This window comes from Diabrotica virgifera, chromosome 9 (assembly GCF_917563875.1).
Source record: "Diabrotica virgifera virgifera chromosome 9, PGI_DIABVI_V3a".
Classification (NCBI taxonomy): domain Eukaryota; kingdom Metazoa; phylum Arthropoda; class Insecta; order Coleoptera; family Chrysomelidae; genus Diabrotica; species Diabrotica virgifera.
Window position 1 is genome coordinate 518,526 of NC_065451.1, and position 19,369 is coordinate 537,894.

The window sequence follows — 19,369 nt, forward strand, 5'->3', positions numbered from 1 at the left end:
CTATTTGAAATAAGAAAGTTCATTAGATTTTCAGAAAAATGGAAGATCTGACAACAATGTAATTAGCACTGTAATATCGGCCGCATTAGAAAACTCCTACCTACCAAAATCTATAAAAATCGTGCAAGCCGTTTTCGAGATAATTGAGTGTTTCCATACATAAAACTCACTCTGTATATCATTATGGTTTGAAAGTGGAACTGGTATTTTTCTACAAAAATGGTAGTTTCATTGAAAATATTTTTTATTTTAGCTTCAACGATATGAAGGTGCTTCAACCATCTACGGTCCTTATACTTTACCAATCTATGAAAACATTTATGGTCAGCTAACGAAAGCCATGATGAAGGTAAGAAATGGCCAACTCATTTGGTGCTGCCATAGTGTGTGGTCTACCTATAAATATCTATTATAGTGTACAGAATAAACCAGTTTTGTAGCTATTTCCCAACTTAAATAGTAAATTGATATGACTATTGTATTAATTTGTAAAATAATAATTCTTCTATGCGTTTTCTTCATTTTGTAAAGATTTTCTTACCGGCACTGTAATATATTACAGGTTACCCACCGCATCCGTCGGTAGACCGCAAACTACAGCAGAAACGCGACGGTAGATCGCATACTATGGTTTCACAACTCATTTTATGTCAATTGTCTAATATGAATTCCTATTTAACACTGCTATTCTTTTTCTCATGATCATCTTTCAGTGCGTCACAGTTTTTCGATTTCTTTCTAACGCAATAAATTGTATGTGACAGAAAAAAAGGCACGTCCGTGATTACAGACATTTACAACATTTATTCTAGTTGTCGATAGATGGCGCCATAATAAAAAAATATATTTTTTAATTAGATAATAATATTATAAATATAATCTGTATAATTTATAACACTATACAAATCAAAGAAAATACCATTTTATAAATGCAAGAAACACACATTTGATTTGTTTTTATTCCAAATTGAAAATAAAATGTGACAACTGACAGATTTAACTAAAATGTCATGTTAGAATAAATGTCATAAATGTGTATTACCCTTTTTCCTATCATTTGTTACGCACTGAAAAATGCTCATGAAAAGGACAATATTGGCTTCTTTTTAGAATGAAACTGTGAATGACGACTCAAGTCCCTATAAATTCCCGAAAGACATGGCCACTCTTATTACTCCCGTTATTATGGATTCTAGTGGTTGGTTTAATAATTTTGGTGACTGCGTCGTTCAACCAAATGACTGCTATGAACCGGGCCAAACAGTTTCTGCAGTTTTCGTAAGTTTAGAAGAAGAAAGTATACAGTAAGCGCCATGCTAGTAGACACACGAGTGCCTAATTTATAGGCGTGGGCTAATCCGGCCCGTTCTCACCTGTGACTTTCATGTCATGTGACTGTCATGAAACTATTCAAAATACTTGTTTTTCCATAGAAAAAATACCTTTATTAATACTATTATTACTCTGCTTAAAAAATCTTTATTTCAAACACCAACAATATTGCAATATATACAACTTTATTACAATGACAACTAAACTTACGTGCATAGAAATCGGCCCACTTAAAAATTTGGTCATTTTCGATGTCTCATATTTCCTAAACCTTTTGGCCGATTTAAGTGATTTTTTGAACATGTTATAGCCTGATTCTTTAACAATAGGGCTTTTCATTCACAGTCATTTGTTTCGAGCTTCTGTCATATGTCGTATAATCCGTGTATATTAATGTTATACACAGATTATACAACATGTGACAGAAGCTCGAAACAAATGACAATCGATGAAAAACCCTATAGCACTGTAATAATGATAGATTTGTTCTAGCATGTAGTTTTGTATGGTTCGACACCAGATTATTGTACTGCTTTACTGCGCATGCTCAATCCACAAATTGGTAACAAACTGTTTTTGCTAGAACGCTTTTTTATCGGAGTAAATACCAACGTCAAATTGTTTGTTTTTATTTATAATTTTGAGGTTAGATTAGAAGTACACTTTTCTTATAAGTATCAAAATTTTCCAGATTTATTCTAAATATTAAAAATTAATGTTATAAACGTAAATAATATAGTCAAAGCATATTACTTTCATTTAAAATTTATAAACCTCAAACAAATAATTCCTCTGCGCAAGTCACATACTGAAAATCCGAACAAAATCCGCAAACTCTTTTGATCGTTTGAGACTAGTAATTTGTGTGCTAGAACGCCATCAAACAAATGCGCATGCTTCTGATAGTTTCAAACCGTTTGAAACTGATGCTAGAACAAACCTATTGTTGCTAAACAGGTAAATATTCATTGTATACCGGGTGTACCAATCAAACTGTGTTTTTTTCTTAAAGTTCGCACCACCCTGTGGAATATTTTAGCATTTATAAAATACTGAAACTAGAACCCAACTATAGCCTCAGGTTTTCTTAACATTCTGTTTTTTGAATCATTCGTTTATGTTGGATAATAAAAAAGTTAGGTACTTTAACAACTAGACATGTTCTTCATTAATACACGGTGTTTCTAAATAAGTGTGACAAACTTTAAGGGATAATTCTGCATGAAAAAAATAATGACAGTTGGCTTTATAAACGTATGTCCTCAAATGTTTCGTTTTCGGGATGTTGAATTTTTTCTTACAAACTGATGATTTATTTTATTGCTCTAAAACCGGTTGATATATGTCAATGAAATTTGGTGGGTTTTATATCGTAATTGTTGCACATTTTCTGACATACAATTAAGAATTTAATATTCACCATTAGCCCGCATACGTATAATATGACCGATCATATTACCCGTATGCACGCTAATGGTGAATATAAAATTCTTAATTTTATGTCAAAAAATCTGCAATAACTATCTTTTAAAACCTACCAAATTTCATTTGCATATCTCAACTGGTTTTAAAGCAATAAATAAATCGTCAGTTTGTAAGAGAAAATTCAACATCCCATATCTCGGAAACGAAACATTTGCGGACATACGATTATAAAGCCAACTGTCATTATTCTTTCATGCAGTATTATCTCTTAAAGTTTGTCGCACTTATTTAAAATCATCACCGTGTATTGATGAAGAACATGTCTAGTTGTTAAAGTATCTAACTATTTTTATTATGAAACATAAACGAATGAATCAAAAAGCAGAATGTTAAGTAAACCTGATGCTAGTTGGGTTTTAATTTCAGTATTTTATAAATGCTAGAATATTCCACAGGGTGATGCAAACTTTGAGAAAAAAACACAGTTTGATTGGTACACCCGGTATACAATGAAAATTTACCTGTTTAGAAACAATATTATAACAGTGGTATTGCTAAAGAATCAGCCTATAACATGTTCAAAAAAGAATGTGTGTGTACTTTGTACGCACGTAAGAAGTTATACTTCTATTATATGATTTAAACGAAATTAATATACTTATTATTTATATTTTGTTTAAATATTAAACTAATTTATACTTACTACTTCTCAAACATTTTTATTAGAACAGTGCCAAAAATTAAAATAATAAAAGAATAAAACACACACAAACACATTAAACAAGCCACAAATGATGTCTGAACATTAATTGTCGAAATTTTTTTTAACTAAATACGTATTTTCTGAAAATACAATTATATAATAAATATAGTTACAATCATAAAATGTATTAAAAAAAAACAAAAAAGAAAGTTTCTATTGGGACTCGAACCAGCGCTGATAAGAGCGGTTGGTATTGGAATTCATTTGCCTTCTCCGCTTAGCCACGGACACTATGTGTCATTATTTACGAAGATCGACTAACTAAACGGATTAAACTTGTGATATTTTGAAAATTGATCAAATTATTTTAATTTTGAATTGAAATGATTTAGAATTGAAAAAATACAACAAAACATAGAGCAAAAAACAATATATTAGGTGAATATTGATAGAAATTTTGATGGTAATCAAATTATATAAATAAGGGCCGGTTGTTCGAACACTAATCAACAATGATCATTATCAAATAATTAATTACTGTCAATGTCAACTTTGTTTGGGTTGTCAAAACATAATTAATTACAATTCTGAGACTATAATTAATTAATATAACAATAATTATTAACATAATTAATAATAAATCTCATAATTGTAATTAATTATGTTTTCAGCAACCCAAACAAAGTTTACATTGACAGTTTTGGTGACAGTAATTAAATATTTAATAATGATCATTGTTGATTAGCGTTCGAACAACCGGCCCTAAAAAAGTATTACATACTATGTATTTTGGCAGATCAAATAGGTAGGTTTATACCCATGATACATTAACAATTATTACGTACCTGTTGCTTTTAAAAACTATTTAAAAGTCACTACAATATTATAAACTTTTTTGTTTCTGTCCTCACAACAATAAAACTAATATATTATACATTTGTTTACCTTTACCTCCAAACCACAGCTGCCATATCGGATAATTTTTGACATGTCATTTGAACATCCAATCAGAACAAAGTTATAATGCGCATGCGCCGGGCTGATAGGTTTTAACATATAAAAAAATCACCCTCTATCGCCGGTAAAGAAGTATAACTTCAAAAATCACTTAAATCGGCCAACCGGTTTAGGAAATATGAGATATCAAAAATGACCCAGTTTTTAAGTGGGCCGATTTCTATGCACGTAAGTTTATAACGTTCAAATACAACTGTTCTATGAACTGTCAACTTTCTATGTTTATATTGGTCTCTATACATTTTCTGACGTTCTAGATATAAAAGTAAACAGTGCAATAAGTGAAGGGCCCAAGACTGTATTACCTCAATGTATTATGTATGTGTTTAGTAGAATGGCGGTTACTTCCTCCATAATTAGTTATTTAAAAATGTTTGATATGATTCTTATTTTAGGTCGCAGGCCATCCCCGCAATGATGTTATGCAAGACAAAACCTTTTTGACCGTACAAAAACAAGAAAGTCAAAATCAAGATAAGCCAACTTGGAAAACTATTGCAACGGATGCAAGCTGGGAAACTAAGTAAGTTTTTCTTTTGTTCGTTGTCAGACATGTCTGGTTTACTTTTTAACGCCTTTTACGATCTTTTACAAAGATCAAAATCACAAGGTGATAAATCGGAACTTTAGGGTGGATGTTCTAATATCCTTCATTTTTTTCGTTGTATATTTTCTTTCTAAATACATAACTAACAAGCATAACTAGCATTTCAGAATGTTAGTTGAGCGATTACCATAATTATTGTTTTCAAGGATAACCTGACCACAGATGTGTTTCAATTGAACAAGCTTATAGTTTTTTAACAAGATCATTATTATGTATAGATATATGTATATTATTTGTTATATACTCTTATTAATATATTTTTAAGGTTTATTTGGAGTAGACCAGACCCATTAACACCTACCAGTCAAGCAGAAATTCGATGGGAGATTCCAGATGGCACACAACCTGGATCTTACCAAATCCAACATTTCGGCAACTATAAGACGCTTTTTAGCGGCATCTATGCGTATAGTGGTGTCTCGAGAATATTTTCTGTGAAAGAAAATTGTCAATCCAAGTGATTCATTATTTTTAGATATAATTTTTGAATTTTGGTTTAATAAATTTGTTAGTTTTTTATTTTTTTTATTTCTGTTCATCAAATTCCTACTTGGAGTGTTTGCAGTGCCTATAATAAGTGAACTGTCTACGTTATTCAACTTGTACACAAGGAAAGGTGAAAGTCGAAATAAAAAAGACACCCAATGAACATATTCTATAATAAGTACAACTAAAAAAATCATTATCAAACGAGCCCAACTATTACTCGAATGATCAGAAAAATCCTGTATAATAATCAGACAACTGTCATATGGAAAATTATAAATAAAGTACCTTTCTTTACTTAAAACCAAATGCTTTCATCTTATTTGTAGTAGAATATTATGGTAATAATAACACAGTTTTCTCTAAAAAATTAATAAAACCTTGTAGTCAAAATAAAAATCGTTACGATAATAGTTAATAAGTCTTTTTAGCGCACTGGAAAAGCAAAGTAAAATGATTGTCATTATTTCATGGAGATTGGTCATGATAAACAAAAAATTTATCGTCAAATTTAGATACGTTGCACATACGTTGATTTTAAATAATGATAGCAAAAGTCAAATTTCAAAAGTGACGTTAAAAATTCAAGACACGTCCTAGGGACACCTGATGGTTTGTCTTAACAAAAACTTACTATCCCCACTCCAGAACTATTCACCGCGCACGTGTGCACGTGCGAATGCGCGCGCATGTAGCTGTTCGTTAATTTTTGTTCTCTTAGCTTAGTAGTCAACTTTTAAAAATTGTGACATTTTGCAATATTTACCATATTTTTCAGTGATTGTGATGGAATCGAATAATTTAGGTAAGAATTAATACTTCTTGAAATATTTTTAGAAAGTTTACTGTTATTTTATATTATTTTTAGAGTCAAAAACAAGCCGTTTTATAGTGACATTTTTGTTTAATTTTTATGTTTATAAGATATTTAGTTATATTATCGCCTCCGATCTAGCAATAGTATTTATTTTATAGCATACTGCATATATTTGGCTAATTAATGGCATAGAATTTAGCTGCGGATGCCAGAAATACAGGGGTTTTTAGTTTTGCTTTATAGAATGACGTCACAAAAATAAAAGTACCTACATATTTGTTTTAAATATAATAATTGCGATTTTTTTTAACTCCATCTGGTGACTGCTCTGACCTAAAAATAGTACTCCGTAAATATCTCTGAGACCAAATGGAGCTACAAGATTTTCCTAATGTAGAGGACAAATTAAAATATTTGGAAATTAACTTATTGAACTGTTATATCTGATAATTCAATCAATTTAAAACAAAGATTTCGAGATTTTAAACGGCGATGATAGAGAAAAGGTTAAAGACTGACGAAAAGATGCGGTAGTTCTAGAAGCAAATAAAGATTGGTTAAATGGAACATTTAAAACTTAACCAGGTCGGTTTCCTAAATTATTTGAGGGTTCCAGTGAAAGGATTAAAAGAAGAAAAACAGAAGAAATACGTTCTTTCCTTAATGGTGAAGTTATCGTTCATGCAGCACAGACAATACAGGCTCGTGAAAAAAGGAATGCTTAAAAAATACCAAAAGAGATCCCAACTAGTGCAAGGAAATACATAATTGAGTACAGGAAATTTAACTTCTAACCAGCTATTAACAATTTTAAGAAGCAAAAAAAGTGTACAGAAAGGGGTCAAACCACGGTCATTTTGTTCTGAAACGATTAAAATGCTGTTACCTACCGGGTGACCCCAAATACTGAGTCCGATATGTCAGACACCGACTGAGGTATAAGTAAGAACCTGCATATTTTGTATTAATTTTAAAGGGCCTAGCCGGGTAAGATGATGAAAAGTGCCTCCAACTCGATTCGAATTCCATATAGATCACCGTTTAGCATATATGTATAGTGAAACTAACTTTCTGAAATTTTTAGCCGCCTAGGTGGTCATGTGACCCACCTAGAGCCTAATTAGGCTTTTTAAGTTTTTATTTTTTATCTCAGCCGCATCGAGAACTAGCGAAAAACTTTAAATAAAAAATTTGTAAGATTTAAAAAGTTCTGTGCAAAAAAATTATTTTTTTAATTTTTGGCGGGAAATTTAAATTTTAGAACGATTTTAAAATTTTAAATGAGTATAAAAAAATAACTAAGACATTCGTTTTCACGAAAAAAATATATAACGTGTAATTTTGCATAATATTTCACCCTGAATTTTTTCAAATTTTTAAAATTGGTGAAACGCACCTTCAAAAATAAAAAACCGCATTTTTTCGTTTTTTTTTTTCGTTTTTTGATACAATTTTATACATATTTTTCAAAAAAGGTAACACCGTCACTGGAGCAGGTAAAAAATTTAAAAAGAATTGGGGTTTGCTTAATAAAAATTTTTTGTAACACCATCCATTTTCAAGATACAGGGCGTTGAAGAAAACAAAATTTTACACATTTTTTACGATTTTGCCGAAACTACTCGCAACATTGTAATAAAACTTGGCGGGTTTTAAGAGGTAGTTATTGTGCATGTTTTGACATACAATTAAGGATCTGATACTCATCATTGGCGCGCTTAGGGGTAAAGGTCTGAACTTCAAAGAAAAAAGATAGAAGGTACGCCACTGACATATTTCAAATTAACAATCATTTTTAAATTCCTCATTCAATTTGCGATAAAAAAACTATCTTATTATTTTTTCATACTAGGCGCCGTTTTGCTGCAAAAAATAAAATATCTTAACGCTTCCAAAGTATTCGAATTAGTTTTTATAATGGACGTCCGAGTTTACGTATGTAGATGTAGAAACTACTAATAGAAGTTCGAATACTTCGTAAGGGTTCGTAAGATGTTTTATTTTTTGAATAAAAATGGCGCGTCGTATGAAAAAATAGGAAGGTAGATTTTCTGTCACAAATTAAACGAGGAATTCAAAAAGGATTGTTAATTTGAAATATGTCAGTGGCGTACTATCTTTTTTTTTTAAAAAAGTTCAGACTATTACCCGTATACGCGCCAATGATAAATATAAAATTCTTAATTGTATGTCAAAAAATGCACAACAACTACCTCTTAAAAATCGCCAAATTTTATTACAATGTTGCCAGTAGTTTCGGCAAAATCGTAAAAAATGTCTAAAATTTTGTTTTCTTCAACGCCCTGTATATTGAAAATGGATGGGATTACAAAAATTTTTTATTAAGCAAATCCCAATTATTTTTCAGTTTTTTACCTATTCTAGTGACGGTATTACGTTTTTTGAAAAATATGTATAAAATTGTATCAAAAAACGAAAAAAAACCTAAAAAATGCGGTTTTTTATTTTTAGAGGTGCGTTTCACCAATTTTAAAAATTTGAAAAAATTCAGGGTAAAATATTATGCAAAAATACACGTTATATATTTTTTTCGTGGAAACGAATGTTATTTTTTTATACTCATTTAAAATTTTAAAATCGTTCTAAAATTTAAATTTCCCGCCAAAAATTAAAAAATAATTTTTTTTCGGACAGAACTTTTTAAAGTTTACAACTTTTTTATTTTAAGTTTTTCGCTAGATCTCGATGCGGCTGAGATAAAAAATAAAAACTTAAAAAGCCTAATTAGGCTCTAGGTGGGTCACATGACCACCTAGGGGGCTAAAAATTTCAGAAAGTTAGTTTCACTATATATGCTAAACGGTGACCTATATGGAATTCGAATCGAGTTGGGGGCACTTTTCATCATCTTACCCGGCTAGGCCCTTTTGATTTTTTCTGTGAAAAATGCAAGTCAATTTTTAAAAAACATTTTTCTTTGATTTGCACCAGATTTAGTAGAAATATGCTGTAAAATAATTTTGGCCGCGTAAATCCATTAAATCGACGTACAGTAAAACCTCCGTTAACCGAAACCTTTTTAACCGAAATGGCTGACAGTTTCAATAATTTCGTCAATAAAAAGTAAATTTAAAAAAGCAATAAAATTAAGGGAAAATATCGTGTTTATTTAAAGAAATCTTCTATTTTCTTTTATGTTTTCTTTTAACATCGATGTTTTGCAGCTATATCTCTCCAATACTATGTAATTTATTACAAGAAGAATACAGAAAACAATGATATTTTTAACCGAAATTCTTGTTATCCGAAACGGCCTCCCCCCAATTATTTCGGTTAACGGAGGTTGTACTGTATGTGCGTTGTATTCCTTAAATTAAACAAATCAGTTTGCCGTCGAATTTATGTTGTTATAGTTTGTTTTTAAACCAAGAGGAGTAATTCAAATTGTCCGCGCTGTATAGCTTGTTTGTAATTGGTCCAACCTCAGGCGAGTTTACTCCACTGTTATCAAATTTTGACACTAACGACATTTATAAAATTTTGACACTATTGGAATTTCATAGGTTAATTAAGTTATATCAGCGATTTTTTTTATTGTCTGCGTTATTACTTTAATTTTTAGATATTTAGTCTCTTTTTATATAAAAACAGTTGTTTTTAGAACTCTTTAGCGACGTATTAGTATAATATAATATTTATGAATTACCGTCAAAGGCCGATATAACCAACCAAAAAAGATGTATTTGGTGATACTTCTAGTGACTTTCTTGGGTATAAATCTGTCTCTTTAGTTTACTCCTCTTGGTTTAAAACAAAGCTTAGTTTTTTCTCGTGGCTGTGTCCATGAATTGAATAGTTATACGCTCCTTTCATATATTTTTAAAAACATGTATGTATACCTTTTTAAGAATTGTCTGCAAGATAGACACAGCAGATATATCAATTAGTTCTTTTTAAGTCCGTTGTACTTCATGAATGTCATTTCTACATCACTATAAGAATATCCCTCTATATCTCTTTATATACACTCGACAGGCATATGATAGCGTAGACAGAAACCAAGTATGGAATGCCATTGCCGAGTTCTCAATACCAAAGAAATTTATTCGGATGACCCAAGTCTGTATGGAGGATGGAATATCTAAAGTACAGTGGAACCCCGATAACCCGGAAGTCCGGCTAACCGGGACCGATTTTCATCAGACAAACATTTCAACAATTCAAAATAAAAATGTATGTAATATAATATTTGAAAGATAATGGGTATTTGTGTAATTTGAACTACATATACGATAGTAAAAATGACTCATGGCACACGGCGGCAGGTTCATTGTTTTGAATTATCGGACACAACAGGCACCTGTTTGTGTAAATTGTTGATTGAATTGTTGTTAGGTTGCTGGTTTAATTGTAGATATCGTACTGGTAAATATTAGATCGATAGGTGGAACAAAGAAATTGGTACGTTCACACTTCTTTATTGATGATAACATTGTTGTAACACTGTTGTGTTATATTTAAACACTGTTGTAGTATTCCTTTATTTATTTTAATCAAACTGTCTTAGCATTGTTTAAAAAAGATTATTTATAAAATTATTTTTTATACAATGGTCTTAATTCTTCACTCTTCTTAAATAACATAACATCGTTCCGATTGTGACTGTATTGTGTGTAGTACAGTCTTGTATTGTTTGCTTCCGTTTGTGTTTACGTGTTTTTAGTAATTTAGATGTGTACTGTGCATATACATTTCATGTTATTTCAATTATAACAGAGTTTATCTGTAAATATACCGTATTTTATTAATTTTTACCATATTCTCCGGCTAACACTGATTTTCGATAACCCGGATCGGCCGCGGTCCCGATTAATCCGAGTTATCGAGGTTCCACTGTATGTGTAAATAATAAACTGTCTGGCAGCTTTGAAATCAAAGTAGGCTCAAACAGGGTGACGCGATATCTCCACTACTTTTTAATCTTGTACTAGAGAAAGCCACGAGGGCGGCCGAAAATAAAACAGAATTTCTGTTGGTTCAAAGTCCCAAGTTATTACTAGCATACGCAGATGAAATTATCTCATTGGAGACTCCATCATATCCATTAAAGACATTTTCATCAAGGTGGAGGAGGGAGCAACAAGTGAAGTAGGGCTTAAGATTAATGAAGAGAGGACGAAATATGTGTATAAATAGAACGACACAACAATTGAACGTCACAAATATATTCAACAGCATATACAACTCTGGACAAATACCAACAGAATGGCTGAAGTCCAAGTTTATTGCACTTCCAAAAAAACCAGGAGCCAAAAAGTGCGAAGAATACCGTACGATAAGTCTGATGAGTCATCTCCTAAAATTAGTCCTAAAGGTAATTCATACGAGAATTTACAAGCTATGTGAAAGTCGAATTTCGCCCAACCAGTTCGGGTTCATAAATGCTCTTGGTACGAGAGAGGCTTTGTTTTCAATACAAGTCTTATTCCAGAGATGCAGAGACGTAAATTGCGACGTATACGCATGTCTGGTTGATTACGAGAAGGCGTTTGATCGAGTACAACACGCCAAGATGATGCAAATACTAAAAGAAGCAGGAATTAACAACCAAGATCTGAAAATAATTAGAAACCTTTACTGGAATCAGACTGCAAACCTCAGAGTTGACGGTGAACTCACCGAATATGTCAAAATCATGCGTGGAGTAAGGCAAGGCTGCATTTTGTCCCCCCTAATTTTCAATCTTTACTCTGAAAGGATATTTATCGAAGCTTTGCACGAAACTGAAAAAGGTATTCTACTAAACGGGTATCGGCTAAATAATATCAGGTATGCAGACGAACCCATAGTATTTGCGGACAACCTAGAACACCTACAAGTCCTCATGGACAAAATCACGTATTACAGTCAACAATATGGACTCAATAAAAACGTAAAGAAAACAAAGCTTATGATCGTCAGCAAGAAAAAGATAACAGAAGGTCAACTCTATATCAACCAAAACCCTGTAGAAAGAGTGAGGCACTACAACTACCTCGGCACCATAATAAATGAAGAATGGAACAATAACCAAGAAATAAGAGCGCGCATCGGAAAAGCTAGATCAATCTTCAACCGTATGGGGGCGTTTTTCAAGAGCTTTCAACCTTTCTCTTGGTATAAAAGTAAGAATGCTGAGATGTTACGTCTTCTCTGTCCTTTTTTATGGTGTTGAATCATGGACCTTGAACGAGGATATGTGCCGAAAATTGGAAGCATTTGAGATGTGGCTATATCGGAGAATTCTTACACCCGATTTCACCAACGATACCTAAATAGTTGCTTTATTAAGTAATTCTTATCGATAGGAACTGCCTAAGTCAATACTTAGAAACAATCGCGTTTCACAACTAAAAGCAATGCTTATCTAGGAAATGCTTTCCTAGGTATTACCTTGCGTACGTTTGAACTATTTTTGATAAATAAAAAGAAGAATAAGATGACATTACCTTACTTTTTCGATTATTTGTCATTATTGTTTGTTTGCCAAGTTGGTTTTATTCAGTTTTGTACTGTTATAGTTATTTTATTTAGCAGCTAGTTATTTGTGAATTAAGTTTAAGTTTTGTATGTTATTTGTATAATATGTACAGTGAAATGGAGAAAAATAAAAGAGTTGTCAATTCCACATAAGTATCATGACGAAAAATTAAAGTTAGTTGAATTGTCGTTAATGATATAATTTTAAAATAAATATATTGAAAATTGCTTCTTTTATGATTAATTTTTAATGACACACTTTTAGTGATATCATGAATGGGATTTGAAACACAACACTAGTTTGTTAGGTAGTAGGTCCATCCATAATTTTGTCAATAGACCTGTAAAAAACTCCAAATGATTTTTTATATTTTCCAACACATATTATATTATTAATATAAAAGAATACAAAATTACAACTACTAATATACCTAATAATACAGAATAACAGAAAAATTGAGGTAGGAATCAAATTATTGACAAACGTCACAAGTACATTAGTTAAAATTGTAAAAACATAACCTGACTGTCAACGATAAGTAATACCTAAAGTTTAGGGAGATCGAAAACCGTATCCTAACGTAAGGTAATGCTTAAGCGGTTTAGGCAATTCTTATCGTATGGTGAAATCGGTTTTAGAGTTAGGAAGTACTTAAACCCACTTAGGTAATTCTTAAATATTTAGGTATCGTTGGTGAAATCGGGCATTAAAATCTCATGGACTGATCGCATCACAAATGAGGAGATTCTTAGGAAGAAGCCATCCTACAAGGAAAAATATTTGGAAAGCGAGGTCCAGGAAGAAGAAGAACATCCTGGTTAAAGAACCTCGTAACCTGGTTCAACATCTGTGCAGCTTTTCCGCGTTGCTGCAGATAAAGTGAAGATTGCCATGATGATCGCCAACATTCGTCACGGATAGGCACATCAAGAAGAAGAAAATAGAACGACACGAAGAGACAGGATAGGACGAAATGTAACGGTCAACACGTTCAATTTCGAAAGAGTACAACGTTTTAAGTATCTGGGGGCCGTAATCACAGCCGACAATAATCGCTGTCTATTCGCACAGGATAAGATTATAAATTAAAAAAATCAAGAAGTTTCAAGATCAAAATCTACAATTCCATCGTCAAACCTGTAGGTACTAGCATATGGATACGAAACGTGGACCATCACCAAAGCAAACGAAGAAAAGCTCAGACGTTTTGAACGAAAATTATTTTTTCTACGAGCGTGCAAAAATGTCTACTTTCGCGCACGCGTTTAAGTTTAAAAAGTTTTACTTTTCCGCACTACTTTTCAGCATTACTTTTCCGCACTGAATTTAGATATTTTAATATGGCCTTAAAATAATTATAATACATGCAATAAACTATTTATGCTTTTTCTTATGAGGATCTTTCAGTGCATCACAGTTTTTCGATTTCTTTCTAACGCATTAAATTGCATGTGACAGAAAAAAAGTACGTCCGTGATTACATTTCGTCAGTGACATTTATAACATTTATTCTAGTTGTCAATAGATGGCGCTATAATTGAAAAAAATAATTTACGAATTATATAATATATCTACGAAAATCTGTTCAATTTATAATACTCTACAAATCAAAGAAAATACCATTTATAAATGCAATAAACAGAATTGATTTGATTGTATGCCAAATTGCAAATAAAATGTGACAACTGTCAGATTTAACTAAAATGTCATGTCACTGAAATCTATATTATCACCGATTTACCTTTTTTTCTATCATTTGTGACGCACTGAAAAATGCTCTTGAAAAGAAGCATAGATATTATTTACTAATTTATTTCAAATGTATCTTATTGTGTACATCTTCTTTCTTCTTTTAGCCCATTTCTATCCAACTTTGGACATAAGCCTTCCCCAAATCTTTCCAGTTAGTTCCTGCAGCTTTTACAATATCCACGGTTCTTAGACATTACTACGGTTGCCTAAATCGACTAACCAATGAACATTAAGGGTGAGATTACGTCACGAGAGTTTACTGTCATTTGAATCGTAATATGATTTTTTTCGAATCCTAAGAAAACCAAGTATTTTAGAAAAATTTTAACGCACGATGCAAGATTACACTATTACCGAGGGCGGAAAGCCCCTTAGAATAAACAAGCAGATTCTATTGAATGAAATATTTGAAATTAAATATCACACTTCTCTTTTATTTTCAGCCCTGTAACTTATTAAAATAAACATTATAGAAGTTTTCAGGGACTTTCAGCCCTCGGTAATAATGTAGTCTTTCTTTCTGAGTTTAAATTTTTCAAAAATATTTATTAGTTTTCTCAGGATTCGAAAAAAATGAATACAATTAAAACACATTGAGAATTTTGACTGCGTCAAAATTTTGCATTAACTCAATGTAAAATTCTGAACTGTTGAATTCCAGCTTCCCTAATAATTATTGTACATCAAAGACATTAGAAACTATTTGTAGAGGATTATTGAAATCTGTATTGGAAATAACTGTTAAAATTGGTCTACGTAATTAAACATATTCCAAAATTTTGTAAAAATGTAATACATTTTAGTTTTCAGCCCAAACTTAGGCCGCACACAATGCAATAATGTTCATATTTTTGAACTGTCAATATTTTTATTTTATCATCTATTGTTTAAAAACAATACAGTTGATAAGATACCCTCAGTTGCAGAGAAAGGATTAATAATAAAGATTTTTTTATTCAGACAATGGTGTGAGGCACTGTCAGTTAAATAGTAACGTGTGACCTTACTTTTACAGGCATACCTATTGTGGCAAATGTATCATATTTTTCAAAATTTTGGAATGCATTTAAATCGTAGAACAATTTTAACTTTTGATGTTAATACAGATTTTAATTCTCTACAAGTATTCTCTCATGACTTTTGATGTAAAATAATTAGGGAAGCAGGAATTCAACAATTCAGAATTTTACATTGAGTTTCCTATGGCCCTTTTTACGATTCACCACCCGGTATAAGATAAAATGTGTACTATTTGTGTAATTATTTCATAATAACACAAATAATACACATATATACACAATAACACACATTCAATGATCGAAAATCATTTAAAAATATGGGAATGTAAACTCTTGTGACGTAAAGTCAAAAATATAAGTCTCCCCACCACCGTCGGACAAGACAACCGTAATAAAGTTTAATAACCGTGTACAATATCGTCCTTCCATCGCATCTGAGGTCTTCCTCTTTCTCTTCTTCCTGTCCACGGTCTCCAGTTTTGTATTTCAGCATTCCATCTTTTATCTTCCTGTCTCGCATTGTGGCCCTCAAATCTCCATTTTAACCCTGTTATTTCAGTTACATTTTTTTTTGTAACTGAATAACTACTTTTTTTTGTAACTACTTTTGTAAATGTAACTGAATTGTGTTCATGTTTTAATAACGCGACAATTCGATGAAATAAAATTATTTTGACATAATATTCGAAAGTCAAATCAGTAGACAGTGGTTTTGAATCGTCGTCATGGAAACCAAGATCGTCGTCATGCTGACCAATTATGCTGAAAGCACCTGAAAGTTTTGTTTTGACAACGTTGTCAAAGAATTAATTTGTGTATGTATTTTCATCAAGATTTGGTCATTTTTTAAAGACTCGTAGAAAAAATATTGTTCCTCCCGCTTCGCGTCGTTCGGCAAACTGCAGTCGCTTGCGGAAAATTATGACTTTCTGCACTTGTTATAAAGAGAGACTTGTAAGACTAGTATGGGAGGAAATTCCTATAGCCAAAAGACCACTCGGACATCCCAGAATTCGATGGAGAGATAACATCCAATCAGATCTCCGGAAAATGAACATTCCATTTGACCCTAGGTTGATGGAAGACAGAACAAAAAGCCAGGACCCATCTAGGGTGGTAGCGCTACGTGATGATGATGATCAAGTGTTATAAAAGTCAAATAAAATCTACCATTGTTGTTTTGTTATAAAAAATATGTATTTTCCTGTTGACTTTTTTTGTACAATTAAAATTGGTTCCAAAAAGTTCTTACATTTCAATTGTTACATCAGAACAGTTACAGTGACATCAGAATACACAGCATCTCATGAGCACTCTAAAAAACGTAATACACCGACATATTAAACATTCGAAAATAAATCGATGCCTAGCCAAAATGGCGTTAACAACTTGTGAAATACATGAATCTCACGCTGTCATTGAATTTATTATCGAGACCTACTTCCTAAGTTTTTACAAATTGTCAATAGATGGCGCTTTTAACATACGTCAAGATTATAATGGGGCAAGACTTTGACGTTTGGGAGGCAAACTGTCAAACAATTGTGTTTGTTTTATATTATTTGAACCATATTGCCATGTTTCTTAAGTTTTTTTACCGTTAACGGTTTTTTTAGTTGTATTTTCCGAACATTTTGTTGTAAATTTTGTGTAGTTTTTAGTTACAGAAGTACTTGAACGACTTTATTTAGTTTTAAGCAGTGAAGAAATAAACATGTGTGCATATAAAGTTGATGGTAGACAATACAAATGTTGCTAGTACTAGGTACCTAGACGCACAGTGGTAGGTACAAGCAAAAGATTGGCAAAATAAATAATATACGTCCACTTTCCCTCAAGAGGTCTGAGTTAACCTACTAGGTCTGGATCCCGCGTATGAAAAAAAAGTTGATTAACAGCAAGCTGAAAATTTGTTAACAGCTTAAGGGTGTCTAGTCGGACAAACTTTGATATATGGGAACACTGGAACAGGGGAAGTTTTAATTGTAGAACAGGTTAAAAATTTGGAACGGTCAGACCACGAAAACGGCACATGTATTTTGTCCGACAGAACAGACTTAAACTCTCCGAACAGAGATTAAACTCTCATGCAAAAATCAGACTGCTATTTATCACCAAATGGGCGTTTTAATGAGTGGAACATGTAGAATATGTATGTCAAATGACAGGAATTATGACAGGTGATAAATAGCAGTCTGATTTTTTGCATGAGAGTTTAATCTCTGTTCGGAGAGTTTAAGTCTATTCTGTCGGACAAAATAAATGTGCCGTTTTCGTGGTCTGACCGTTCCAAATTTTTAACCTGTTCCACAATTAAAACTGCCCCTGTTCCAGTGTTCCCATATATCAAAGTTTATCCGACTAGACACCCTTAAGCTATTAACAAATTTTCAGCTTGCTATTAATCAACTTTTTTTAATACGCGAGATCCACACCTATACAGTTTAGACGTTTTCCAAGCGTAAGTAACATGGACATAGTTAGTTTTTTTAGTATTTTTATAGGACGTTTTAGAGCATTTAACCATTGTTGTCTCTCGGATAATATCTTATTTAGGCGTGTTATGTTTTTGTGTCTCAGATGATAACTTATTTAGTTGTTTTATGCTTAAAATGTAGTACATACTGATGGTAACCGATAAAACTGAACATACTTAGCATTCCACAACAGAAATGAGGTGTATTATCTTTTTCGATTAATTATTTTAATGAGAATGTTAAATTAATCCTTGTACAAAACAAAATTACAAAGAAACGCAACTAAAATGATCTAAAACACATTAAGAACTGATAGAATAACATTTATGTTTGCCTCCCGGCTGTCAGATTGATTTAATTTTGACAGCATGTTGGAATACTCTATTTGGATTTGACATTTATTGACATTTTTAACATTTATTAACATTTAAACACGAAGATTGAATGAAATAATTCATTAGAAGGATACAAATTGTTTCAATCTTTTTTAAAAATGTCCATTTTTTTTTAATTTTGTAGAAATTTAAAAAGTTCGGTCTCGGTAGTGCTAGGTTTACTTAAAACGAAACAGTCATTACACTTATTGATTCTTCTTCTAAACCTTAAGTAATATAATACCTTAACTGTGAAGATAAACTATAAATTACATAGATGTCGGAGACCAAAAATTCATTTCTCTTAATTCTGATGGTTTGGCTCGAAAGACAGGTGGAGTTGTCTTGATTGGCTGTTGTTGCTGTTCGCTGAGACTCACTGCTGAGGAGGTGCGTTCGAGATCTTCTTTGCCTTCTTCTTTTATTTGACCAACTGATTGGGAGATTTCTCGTTTGGCGTATAGATTCGACAATATCCAACTACCTAAAAATTAAAAGGTCAGTAAAGAACAAAGACTAAAAAGTATGTTTTCATCTAATCGTAATAGTTTTTTCACAACATTAAAATGAATGAAAAAGGTCGCTTTTATTTTGCTTAAATGTTAATAAAACCAACATCCGAAAAATGTAGCGATTATACAATGATTTGCCTTATGAGCCACACTTTAAAAATATTTCTATGTATTATCCACAGTAGGATCAAAGACAACTGTGACAAGAAGACCAGGATGAAACACAATTTGGCTTCAGAAATGGACTGGGAACCCGGGACGCCCTCTGCGCTAAATGTATTATTGCAGAAATGCCGAGATCAAAGGAAATACGTCTTTGCTGTATTTATTGACTATAAAAAGGCCTTTGATCGAGTACAACATCACA

General features: G+C 32.0%; 2 protein-coding genes across 8 annotated transcripts in view; one reads left to right on the forward strand and one right to left on the reverse strand.

The window, feature by feature from the left end:
• Positions 1 to 5,601, forward strand: part of LOC114324889 (neutral ceramidase) — a 65,558-nt gene extending 59,957 nt beyond the window's left edge. For all 3 annotated transcript variants that reach the window (XM_050662861.1, XM_028272788.2, XM_050662862.1), the window contains 4 exons: positions 254 to 349; positions 1,111 to 1,278; positions 4,873 to 5,000; positions 5,350 to 5,601. In XM_050662861.1, coding sequence (XP_050518818.1) covers positions 254 to 349; positions 1,111 to 1,278; positions 4,873 to 5,000; positions 5,350 to 5,545 — 588 coding nt within the window. In that variant the 3' untranslated portion in view covers positions 5,546 to 5,601. The remainder of the gene's footprint in view (positions 1 to 253; positions 350 to 1,110; positions 1,279 to 4,872; positions 5,001 to 5,349) is intronic.
• Positions 5,602 to 16,811: 11,210 nt separating this feature from the next.
• The window catches only part of LOC114324891 (uncharacterized), a 57,780-nt gene continuing 55,222 nt past the window's right edge, over positions 16,812 to 19,369 (reverse strand). For all 5 annotated transcript variants that reach the window (XM_028272790.2, XM_050662864.1, XM_028272791.2 and 2 more), the window contains one exon: positions 16,812 to 18,974. In XM_028272790.2, the coding sequence (XP_028128591.1) occupies positions 18,760 to 18,974 (215 nt within the window). In that variant the 3' untranslated portion in view covers positions 16,812 to 18,759. The remainder of the gene's footprint in view (positions 18,975 to 19,369) is intronic.